Source organism: Doryrhamphus excisus, chromosome 8 (assembly GCF_030265055.1).
Source record: "Doryrhamphus excisus isolate RoL2022-K1 chromosome 8, RoL_Dexc_1.0, whole genome shotgun sequence".
Lineage (NCBI taxonomy): Eukaryota > Metazoa > Chordata > Actinopteri > Syngnathiformes > Syngnathidae > Doryrhamphus > Doryrhamphus excisus.
In genome coordinates this window covers 1,479,580-1,491,949 of record NC_080473.1, presented here as the reverse complement: position 1 = coordinate 1,491,949, position 12,370 = coordinate 1,479,580, and the positions used below count along the sequence as shown (strand labels likewise).

Sequence of the window (12,370 nt, the reverse complement as noted above, 5' to 3'; positions counted from 1 at the left end):
AACACATTTACAGCAACACACATGAACATAAGTCGTATTTCCTCTTATTATGTTTACTATATTGGGTAATATGTGTGTAAAGGTGACTTTAGGGGTGTTATGTCATGCCTAGAGGGCTCTAATAATTTTAAAGAGTGTATATAGAAGGTCATAAGCAGGCTGTGTAGACTCAAACTACAAAAATACTCAATTTATAAATAAGGAATCCTACTTTGCAGTCGGGTCTGAAACCAATATAACCGGCATAAACGAGGGATTACTGTATTAATAATCGTAGATGACGTAGCCGTTATTTGTCCTGTCCTCCATTTAATTGAATTTTGCAGTTGGTGAAGTCGCTGTTACGTTTCGTCAGATGCTCACTGATGTTGACGTTTGTTCTCTTCAGCTTGCTCCTTGGTGGAATATTTTTTTGGTGGAATGTATGACCGTATCGGGTGTGGTGTGGATAAGTCCTGCTTAAACACAACAGGGGACGGAGAGGTTAGCTTTCCGCCCCTTTCACACAGCGTCCCGGCTCTGGTGCGCTTTTGATACGACAGCCGGCAAATTTGCGGCCTGGCTCCGACCCGCCATTGTCTGTGACCTCATCCTCCAGGAACCAGGAAGCAGCCTATGAGAACAGATACCACACATCCACACCACTACTGGTTGTGTTTTCACTTTTGGTGAAATTACTTCCACATCCAGTCGATGATCCTGATATCGTCTTCCTTGTCGTGTGAGGGTGGCAAGCGATCACACAGGGCACATAGTGTTTGCACTTGTGAATGTAGCCGTGCAGCTGGACGGGGGGGTCTCAATGGCATCCTTGTTTGAACAGCACACCGGGAGGAAGAGGCAACCATACAGGGGGGACATGAATGCGCCTCGGGTGTGCAGAGGTGGCCTCTTTTGCTGCAGGAAGCTGACTGGCTGGCACAGAGGACGATATGGCATTGAGAAGCAGGCAAAGATGCAGAGCAGAGCGAGGCGTCCTACAGGCCTTGCATGCAAAGTCCGAGTGCTGAAGTGTGCAATGACGGATGCATGCATGGCACTGCCGCCAAAGGGCTATGTAAGCGATGTAATGTAGCAAATTTACAGTCATCTTAAGCAACAGGAAGAGATGTAATCAACACTGCTGGTAAATCCAGTGAGTGTATTGAAAAAATATGAACATGATATGATTACAATTTTTAATCGATGTAAAATTAAACCTGTAATGCATCGTTATTGTGAGTTTGATTTTAAATAATGTATTGTTATTAGTCCTTGCTTCGGGATTTTTTATCTTGCATTTCCTGTATAGGCCGGAAGTGAAGCGGAAAACTAGCAAACTACGGTCTTTAGCTGGCGAAAAAAAGTTATCTCACGAATGTCACTATAATCTTTAAAAGTAACGACTTTTAAAGAGAAATGCTCCACGTCATTTGTAGGATTCAGACGTTCTATTTTCATTGCGTGACAAGCCTGTAGACGTTTGTAAGCTAACAGTCTCAGCTGGGCAGCGGTCGGCGTTAGCTTCAAATGACTGTATGGCTAATGTCTGTATGTCAATATCCACTTGCAATGTGCTTGTTGCTTCACGACTACTCCAAATGTTAGCATGTTGTCGCCGCACTGCGGCTTCACAATGCAACTGCAAAAGAAGCGGATGCCACGTCATGGTCTTGGGGAGGACCAAGTGGCAGCGGGACTTCACTTCCCAGAAATCACGGCGGCTTCTCTTCATTGGCGTGCTACCTCCTCAGCGTCCTCTGTATATACCGGCTGATGCGAGTTGTTTCCCGGAGAGCCGCGTCCCCTAAACGCCTTCCTGCTGCAGCCACAGGCAGATGGAGGACAGGATGACGGATGCCAGATGGATACTGAGCAGGTAAGGAAGTGTGTGTGTGTCTGTGTGTGTGTGTGTGCTTTTCCAAGCTTATGTTATGTTATACGATGCATCTTCATGGTGGTCTTTCTCAATGACACTCATACAGTCCACCATCCTCTTCATGAAGACCAAAGGTTTTATGGCACCCACCTCTTATTTGAATTCAGGAAATAATCTTAATAGAAATAGTCTGTTCCAGAGTCAAAATGTCACCATCCTGCCTCTGTTATCTGTATAATGTCTTAGCATTTGCAATGTAAACGTCCATAGCGCTTGTTCTCATTGTGGGTCATGGGGGAGCTGGAGCCTATCCCAGCTGAGCCCACGCAGCAATTCATACTCAGATCTCCTGATTGTGAGGCAGACATGCTAGCCACTAAACAAAATTATTTACCATTGAAACAACACAGGGCGGCACGGCGGTCTAGTGGTTAGCGCGCAGACCTCACAGCTAGGAGACCAGGGTTCAATTCCCACCCTCGGCCATCTCTGTGTGGAGTTTGCATGTTCTCCCCGTGCATGCGTGGGTTTTCTCCGGGTACTCCGGTTTCCTCCCACATTCCAAAAACATGCTAGGTTAATTGGCCACTCCAAATTGTCCATAGGTATGAATGTGAGTGTGAATGGTTGTTTGTCTATATGTGCCCTGTGATTGGCTGGCGACCAGTCCAGGGTGTACCCCGCCTCTCGCCCGAAGACAGCTGGGATAGGCTCCAGCAACCCCCGCGACCCTCGTGAGGAAAAGCGGTAGAAAATGAATGAATGAATGAAACAACACAATGTACACTCACGCTTAACTTTAATGGACGTGTGCCTGGAAGGTGACTCTCTTCCCATTAACACATCTTATTATTCTTTTTGATGGCCATCTATTTTGACTTTGGCCATATTGTACTGAGCAGGCAGCACAGGGACGTGTAAGTTCCATTTCTAGTTGTCTCCAGTTATCCCTTGATAATCAGTTTTTCAAAAATATATGAAACAACACTGAATATGGCCTATTATTAGTCAAACATAAGCATATTTAAACACATGTCACATATTTTGACCTAAATGAAGAACTTTCAAGTCAAGAAATTGGCTAAATTAAGTAAAATACAAATACAGGGCATTCAGAAGATGCAGTCAAAGACATTGTGATGATATGTAGCATTCAACACTGGTCAGTAGGTGTCAGTAATGTTACATTGATGATGTACAGAACAAGGGACTCTCCCATGTGAGTCCATATTATGGCTTTTGTATGTCTTATTTTCTCCAGTTATAATGGGTAATACGTATAATGTGCAACGGTGACTATAGGGGTGTTATTTCATGTCTAAAGGGCTCTAGTAGTTTTCTATGCTATGAAAATATGAAAGTCAAAGTGGAATACTTTATCTATTTAGTGGAACCCCCCCACTCATTTTTATAGCCTTGCCCCTATGGAGGGAAGACTTGCCCCCCCTTCTTCTTAGAAACATGGCGGCACGGCCAAGGTGGGAGGAGGGCCGGGCCGGGCCAGGCCAGGCTGGGCTCTGCCCCTCCCCTCACACGCCCGACGTCCCTCCCCTCCGATCTGGAGGATGCACGCTGAGAGTGGAAGGTAGTCACCGTGGGAGGGGGTGGGGGGAATCACTCTCTCGCACAACACTGTGAGAGTCCACAGGACGGGTGCTGTCCTCCAGCACACCCACACACACTCGAGAAGGGAGGAGATAGGAAGAAAGCGAAAGAGAAAACTAAAGGATCTTGTCTTCCTTCTGGAGGTGCTGCCAATAACCCTCGGTGAAGGATGGCGGAAGGCGGTGAGGGAGAGGAGGAGATCCAGTTCCTACGAACGGTGAGTCCTGCTTACTTGACTTATTTTGTTTTGCTGTTGTTTTTGGACCAGGTCAGGACAAGTTCTCTGATGTTTAGGTGTTCACCATCAACTTCATGGCAGGTTCATCAGCAGTTCAATCAGCAGCTGAGCTCGCTGGTGCCCCAAATGTGGATTTATTTTGGTGTTGGTGACCTGCCTGATGCTTGCTCTCTTTAAACTTGGCACCTGATTAGTGCCCTGTCTTGTGAAGCTGTCAATTTCTAGTGACATGCTCACATTCTGCTCCTGTACGTGCATGTACGTGCACAGACAGACAGTGCATCTGTTTGCATCATTATCTATTTTTATCTGAGGAAAGTAGAGCCTCAGATGGCTTGAGGAGTCGGAGCTAGCCGCTAGCAAGCGCCTGCAGTAGACAGCTGCTGCTCTGAGACAGCATGACAGAGTGGACGGGTCCACTCCACACTCCACCCCACCCCTCCCAAAAAAAAAGACCTGAAACTGCTGACCGGGTGGGTGCTTTCCACAGCTGAGGATAGGGAGATATGGCAAGCAGAGGGAAGTGTTTCCCTGAGATGTTTCCAGATGTTGCTACTAAACCACTCATCTATCAGCGCCCTCACTTACACTCCTTACACCACACCTGGTCTGCACCTGGAGAATAAGAAGATGGAACAAGAGGGATTGGTGTGGCAAACTTGGCAACGTTATTGCGATATGCAGTAGATAGTAGATCAGGGGTGTCCACACCTTTTCCAGTCAGGGCCACAAAGTGACAAATGGATGCAATGGCCACTTTGATTTTTTATTAAATATATGCTAAGAAGTTATACATCAAGAAACCCTTTAGTGCAGGGGTGGGCAAACTACGGCCCGGGGGCCACATCCGGCCCGCCAAGTGTTTGAATACGGCCCGCCCAATCTTTCCAAAGTATTTAATTTAAACTCAACATACAACCTGGCATCATGGCCTGAGCCAACCTTTTGGTGGTTGTATCAATTTTGTTTTTTGACATGGTCTGTTGTTTACAAAGTGCTCCTGAAAAAAGAGACACAAGCACATAATAATAATAAAAATTAAAATAATAATTATTATATTATCATTATAACTATTATGATTATTATATTTATTATATTAATGCTAATTATTATATTAATTATATATAATAATATTGTTATATTTGCTAATTTTACATAATAATAATATAATAATTATTATTTTAATTTTATTTTAATTATTATAATATTTTATTATTTTTTAAATATTTAAATATAAATATAAAATAATAAATATGGAAATTTTGTTATATCAATGCGGCCCGTGGGTCAAAAAGTTTGCCCACCCCTGCTTTAGTAGGTGGAAAACTGTATCATTAGTATGAAATACACTCTTTTTTTCCCTCCCATTTTACTGTTTTTCAAAAATGTTCCAAATAGTTAAACTTGTGAATTTTCATCCTGTAATATCATGACTTTATTCACGGAATAATATAACTTTTTCCCCAACGTGATTTTCCAAAAATTACAACTGACTCTCAACAAGTTTGGATACCCCTCTACTATTAGATGTTTGGATGTACATTATCTTCATCACATCAGTGCACCCCTACATGGCGTCCAGGACACAAGTCGATTGTACTGTAGCTTACGTTTATACTTTTTTGTGGTGTAACGTCACCGGTCAGTCACTACAGTTGTAGTCGGTGGTCTGATGCGTTCCACGAGACTGTTTCAGGATGAAAGTAGAAGCGTGGCTTTATGTGAATTATTAAAGGGTGGTGTGCTTCAATGATAGAGCGGGGGGTCAGACACGCAGGGCTAAACGTGACTGCGCCGCTTGGATGGAAATGTTTGCATTGGCAGGAAGATGGAGAATGGAGTGTGTGCCGCTTGTCTCCGTGTGATGACAGCCACAGTCCTGACAGTTCCCATAAGTCACTTTGAGGGACCACCAGTTATTTAGCCAGATAAATATCTTTATTTAATATGCGGGGGAGTTCCAAATGCACTTTGAATGACTAAAAGCACAAATAAATGAATACTTCCCGCTTTGCATCCCGCTGACTCTGGCATCAAATCAGCCAGATTTCATACAACAGCACCGTCTCTGTCTTGCCCAGCGTGTGCATCACACAGACGGGAACGACACTTACATGCTGTATTTGAGTTTCAGTCTATAATTGCAGCTTCCTTTTATAGTGTGTCAGTATAAGTGTGCACTCAGGGGGGGAGAAGCCGGAGCAGCCACTGTCCTACTTGCTAGCATCCTTTGGGATGTGTGTGTGTGTGTGTGTGTGTGTGTGTGTGAGAGAGTGTAGCAAGTGGACTTTTTATTCATTGTTGTAGCACGTGCGTACCTCATGGTTGTATTGTTTGGACAGTGACTCCCCATCCTACAATAAAAGTACATTGAATTGGTGTCATGTCTGCTATTAGAGCAGGGGTCGGGAACCTTTTTGGCTACGAGAGCCATGAAGACCAGATATTTTAAAATGTGTATCTGTAAGAGCCATATACATTTTTTTAAACATTGAATGCAATAAAATGTGTGCATTTTTATGTAAGACCAACAGTTTTAGTTATAATGGGCTCTAATTACGTAGACCAGGCACACTACCCCACGCCAAGGGGGTGTGGCCAGCACACTTTTGTGAGCAGCGCAGTGTCCAATAATAAATCAAATACTTGCTGCCATTAATACAACTTCTGCTGCTACATGGTTTTGCACCATACTCCGTACACATATTTCATTCTTTTAGCCATCTTCGTCAGAAGGCTTGGTTCTGCAGCTTTAGCTAGGTGACTATTTGACTAAAGGAGGAAAGTTTGCATTTACATCTTAATGACCGAGGTACACTACCGCATTACCCAGTAATAATCGAGTTTTGGTGTTTGACCCGGAAAATATCATCAGGAAAGATGGATATGGTCGGCCATATTGCAGTAGAAAATAGATGGACGGATTAAAATGCATAAGAAAGTTGTTGCTTTTTAATATTTTTAACAGTGATTTCTGTGATGTTTACTTTAAAATGTTATCATTTTTATTGTGGTAAATGCTTGAGAGCCAGATACAGTCATCAAAAGAGCCCTACCTGGCTCCCGAGCCATAGGTTCCCTACCTCTGTATTAGAGCATGGCTGCCTCTTCATTAGCTGGTGGTTGTTTGCAGTGTACGACTATTTTTTACACTTATGTTGTTGTTTTTGTTTGTTTCTTTGTTTAATTGTGTTCTAAAAATGTGTCGTTAGATTGTGTCTCCAATGTTGCTTTTTGTAGTCTACAATGGCATGATAATGTGTGTTTGCGCCATGGCTGTCTGGCAATGTCGTGATCCAAAATGAGCAAGAAATACTTTTGCTAATCTTCCCCATCAAACCGCCTCTCCTCCCCTCGTGAGACGATTTAACACTCAGATGCTCGCTTTAGCCACGGTTCTTCTCGTTGTAACATCCCCTCAAAGTCATTTTGGGGTTTAGCTTCACCAAGATGTCCAAGCTGGCCCCATCCCGAGGATCGCACGGGCAAAGCCGGGCTTTAGACGTGTTGAGCCCAGGAGATGAACACATCTAAAGACACGCATGGACACTGCACCTGTTGTGTCTGTGTTGGGAGTTTGCACAATAAACAGGTGCTTGTCTCTTGTCTGCCACCAGGGTGGCAAGCCGCTAAAGCGACGTGCGATCAAAACCAGCTCCAGCAAGTGATTGTAATCAGTCACCAGTTGTTTACTTCTCTCTTTGATGGGATGAATGTGAGAACAGCAGGAACGTATCACGAGAAAATGATGTTCTTCGGCAAACATGAATAACTACGATCTGCAGCTGTATACGTTTCCATTGTGAGTGCTGATTGATTAGCTTTTGGCCTATTTCTCAAAACAAGTTTGGTTGTCCTGCTGCCGGCTCTCCTGGAGCAAGAGCCCAAGTATCTGCTGGTCAGCAGAAGGAGGGAACGTGATAGCGACAGGTGCAGCCACCCAAAATAGGAGTGGGAGCAGTGCGGAGTGAGGGGCTGGGAGGTCCATAACACAGCGGAAGAGCTGATGGAGCAAAGAGGCAGAACACGGCATGCATGGTGGAGGACAAAAAGACATTTCTTTCTTGAGAAAGAAACATTTGACATTGTTTGAGTTCCATCGTGGATTTAGTCAAAGCCAGTATGATGTGGTGGTGCAGATCTCCACCAGTGCGGACCGTGCTCATAAACACATTATAATGGGACTGTCTATGTTACTCCGCTTGTTAACACACTTCTGCCAGAGACCAAGAAGATGTAGCAGGAGGGATCAGTGTTGCCAACTTAGTGACACTGTGGCTATTTTTAGTGAGTACCCAGACCCCTCCAGATACTCCTTTTCAGTCAATCTAGTCAGTTGGGTTGGATTGTTTTTTGTTGACTTTTGGTGAGATGTTTCCTGGGTTTGAAATGACTCACTTTGCCATCTTATCGCACCTAATGGTGGTGTGTTCAAGGATGGCCGCACAAAGTGCCAAATCTCAGTGCTTGACGAAAAACACGATCAACCAGATGAAGCCTTTTCAGTAGAAATTGTGACTGCTGAAATGCCAAAGCTGAGTGTTGGAATGTCGTAGAAATGTGTTGAAATCTATTCAATAACCGAGGATTGAACCGGCAACCATCAGGTTGGAAATCAAGCACTCTACAACCTGAGCCATGCCATTGTGAGCGGAATAAGCAGAATGTAATGTTAAATGTAACATTTATTTCCACCAATAGGGGGTGACATGGTAATATCCTCTCATTGTAGAATTATGGAAAATGTGGGAATTTTTAGAAAAGACGTGATAGCTAGCCTACATGTTTTGAAAGAGCTAACTAAAAACATCGGAATTTGAAATGTTGAAAAGTAAAAATGCAGGCTCAATATTGAAACAATTACATCAATTGATAATCGAACCAGCGACCATCAGGTTGCGGACCAACCACTTTACCTCCTGACCCATGTCACCCCGTAGAATGTCAAATGAATGCCAAAAGGTCATAGAATTCGGCCGAAGATTGAACCAGCAACCATGAGGTTTGGAGTTGACCACTCAACGACCTGAGCCATGCCGTTGTGCGTAGAATAATTGTTTCATGTAATAGTTAATGTAAAATCAATTTCCTCCAATGGGAGGCGGCATTGAAATTGTTCTTTTCATTTTCATCGGAAAAATGTCACCAAAAATGTAGTAGAATTTTGATAGGTCGCCTACATGTCTTGAAAGAGCTGTCCCCCTTACAATACGCAGAGTTACAGTTGGGGAGCACTAAATAAATTGCCCATTTATTTTCATTCATTCATTTTCTACCACTTATCCTCACAAGGGTGAGAGGCGGGGTACACCCTTAACTGGTGGCCAGCCAATCACAGGGCACATATAGACAAACAACCATTCACACTCACATTCATACCTATGGACAATTTGGAGTGGCCAATTAACCTAGCATGTTTTTGGAATGTGGGAGGAAACCGGAGTACCCGGAGAAAACCCACGCATGCACGGGGAGAACATGCAAACTCCACACAGAGATGGCCGAGGGTGGAATTGAACCCTGGTCTCCTGGCTGTGAGGTCTGCGCGCTAACCACTCGACCGCCGTGCAGCCCCCATTTATTTTCAATGGAAAAAATGTCACAGAACATTTGGAATTATGGACAATGTGGGACATTTTCTGAAAAGTCCTGTTAGATAGCCAACATGTCTTGTATGAGCGGAACATTCTGACGTTGGATTGGTTTGAATCAGTTGAGAAATGTGGGAGGAGCTAGAATTTTAGATGTGTAAATGTTTCTCACACAATGAAACAAAGACATAAACATGTAAAGCATGCATGGCTCTTCTCAACGTGCAGCGGGTGCCTGGTGCAGGCCCCGCCCCCATCTCAAAGCACTCGCAGACACGGCCCCGTCTTGATGTGACATAAAAAAAATCACAAAAAGAAGCATCAGAAGGAAGGTGGTAAAGGTGAGGTCTACATAGTGTGTATTTACTATTTGGCATCACTGCCTGTGTGTGGCGTTGACTTCCGTCTGCCTGCACACACACCATTCGATACCTTTACATGCATTTAGTCCATCACACTGAGGTCTCCCCCACGGTCCAGATGATGGACGCATCCACCATGTGTTGCTGGTGCAAGCCCAGTAGGTCAGCCAGGCGATAACCTGCACATCCTAACCTTCGCCCGGAACCTTCTCGGCTCCATTAAACGTGGCCAGATTATCAAATAATCAGGGCGCGTGTTTGCCCCGCCGCCGAGTGTCAACCTTCAAATGCGGAAGGCGGCTTCTATTAATAAAGCGGTGAGTTAAGCTGCAGAGTTTGTGCGGCCTCCGGGCCAGCTTTCCACGCGGTCCACCTGGACCAAACCGAAACATTCTGACCGCTGGAAGGTCGAAGCTGTGCGGATGCAGATGCGTTTGCCAAGCTGCTATTATTAGTCTTAGCAGGGAAACCATCGGGACCCGACCACGACTTCACTCCTGGACCACATTGTGTGCGTTCAGGCTTGATGAGGTGTATGTGGTCATGTGTCATCTGTCACTGTTCTTTCCATACCACTTATCGTCTTGAGGGTCACTCAGGGTTTAACCCCGAGGTACACCCTAGACCAGGGCTATTCAACTCAATTGATTCCTTTCACTATTATTCTTACTTTGTATCTACAGTTCCTTGTTTAATGCGGTTATCAGTTGCAGACCTTTGCAAATTTCCCCACTGAGGGACGAATGAAGGCATATCTTATCTTATCTAGACAACCTGACTACGACAAGCCAAATACGGTTGTTAACCTTGTCAGAGCTCTCCAGACACGAAATAACACCCCTATAGTCAACTGTACACTTCTATTACCCAACATAGTAGACATTCATTCATTCACAAGGGTCGCGGGGGTCCTGGAGCCTATCCCAGCTGTCTTCGGGCGAGAGGTGAGGTACACCCTGGACTGGTTGCCAGCCAATCACAGGGCACATATAGACAAACAGTCATTCACACTCACATTCATACCTATGGACAATTTGGAGTCGCCAATTAACCTAGCATGTTTTTGGAATGTGGGAGGAAACCGGAGTACCCGGAGAACTCCACACAGAGATGGCCGAGGGTGGAATTGAACTCGGGTCTCCTAGCTGTACCATTTCTATGCTTGAAAATGCTTAATTTAGGACAGAAATACATACAATTTGCTAATAATAGGCCGTAGTCAACTACATACAACATACATTATTTTTAAACCCATGATGAGTAAAGTGATAAAATTAAAAAAAGTGTGATATGATGAGGGGCGGTTGTAATGTCAATAAGATAAAATGGCATGAGATAAAAGAGAAGCCATGGTTATTCTAGTCAAAGATCCTCTATATGACAAGATCACTCTCCTGTAAAAAAAAAATGCCAGTCAAAATGAAAAAATGTGAGTCGCTCCAAGTTTTTGAACTGAACTCGCAGTTGGGTTTGATATCATTCCCGGGGTGGATTCCCCTACTGAATAACCATGCTTGAGCCAGATCACCTGTCAATCACAGGACGGACGGATGGAGACACCCAACCATTCAAATGGTGGTTTTGAGGGAACACTATTTGACAAACGAAACACTCCGGAGGCCCGTGGGTACATGAGAGGCACATCTTTTGTTACGAGGTCACTGATTTGAGTCACTTTTCATTTTTCCCGCTGTGCGTCACAAACGTGCTACATGTCCTCGACCTCGCTTTAAAGTGGCGGCGCTGTACCCAAAACTCTCCGTTGCACAGCACTCACGGGGGAGCGAGCGGGAGCGGGTCAAACACTCCAAGACCGAAATATCCTCAAGCCGCTAGACGAGAGCAGAGGCAAAAGTCACAAATGTGACCAGAAGTGAGCGAGAGCGGCAATGAGTCAGGTTAAGTGGTGGATCTTCTTGCTTGTATAACGCCTGAGGGCAGCGAACAGCTGAGAATGCCGAGTGTCAGTTGGGAGGGTTGACAGGGGAGGGGGTGTTTATTGCTGTCTTTTGCACCAAGCCATGCGGGCAGGAAATTACTGTAAGTTAGCGCTTTGCTAGGGAAGTGTACGCATTGTGCTTTACACACAAAGAAAGAAAAACACATTCTAATGGGTCTGTCTGTGTCTATGCCTTGTAGCTTACAACACCGAACAGTAGGTGGCAGTATACATCATCCTTCTACTTCTTAACACCTCATATGCAGCTGGCCTACCCGAGAATAAGAAGATGCTGCAGGAGGGATCAATGTTGTATTTAGACCTCTCTAGATAATCTTTGTCAAGAAAGTGAGCGTTTTGGAAACATGAAGACACGTATTGCTGGGTTATGGTGATATGGACCAAAGCCAAATATATGTGCCAAGTTTTATTAAAATGTAAACAATATTAGAGAAAAATAGCCATTGAAATAAAAAAAGTACATTATCTTTTTAAAATAAATATAGAAAAAGTTAAATATACTTTTCAATCTTCAGTGCCATAGTGGTGCACTCATGGCAGCAAGGTTAGCGCTGTTAGCGCTTCCATCTCATGTTCCCCATGACGACAGAAGGTTAAACATGGTTGATGCCGTCTTTGAAAACCGTCTTTTTCGCTGTTCACTCCTGCTATGCAGCTTCTTCACCTCCATATTTCCGCAGGGACATCCGATCATTCAACATAGCGAAAGGATGCTAACAGCCGCTCCGGAGTGTCAAAATGGTGCAAGCGGCTAGC

At 44.4% G+C, this 12,370-nt stretch overlaps 1 protein-coding gene across 5 annotated transcripts in view; it reads left to right on the top strand.

The window, feature by feature from the left end:
* Window positions 1-1,310: 1,310 nt before the first annotated feature.
* ryr1b (ryanodine receptor 1b (skeletal)) overlaps window positions 1,311-12,370 on the top strand; it is a 70,635-nt gene continuing 59,575 nt past the window's right edge. For 4 of the 5 annotated variants that reach the window (XM_058079403.1, XM_058079404.1, XM_058079402.1 and 1 more), the window contains exons 1-2: window positions 1,312-1,858; window positions 3,607-3,680. In XM_058079403.1, the coding sequence (XP_057935386.1) occupies window positions 3,633-3,680 (48 nt within the window). In that variant the 5' untranslated portion in view covers window positions 1,312-1,858; window positions 3,607-3,632. Of the gene's footprint in view, window positions 1,859-3,606; window positions 3,681-12,370 lie in introns of all 5 variants that reach the window. The other variant, XM_058079400.1, reaches the window with a different exon arrangement.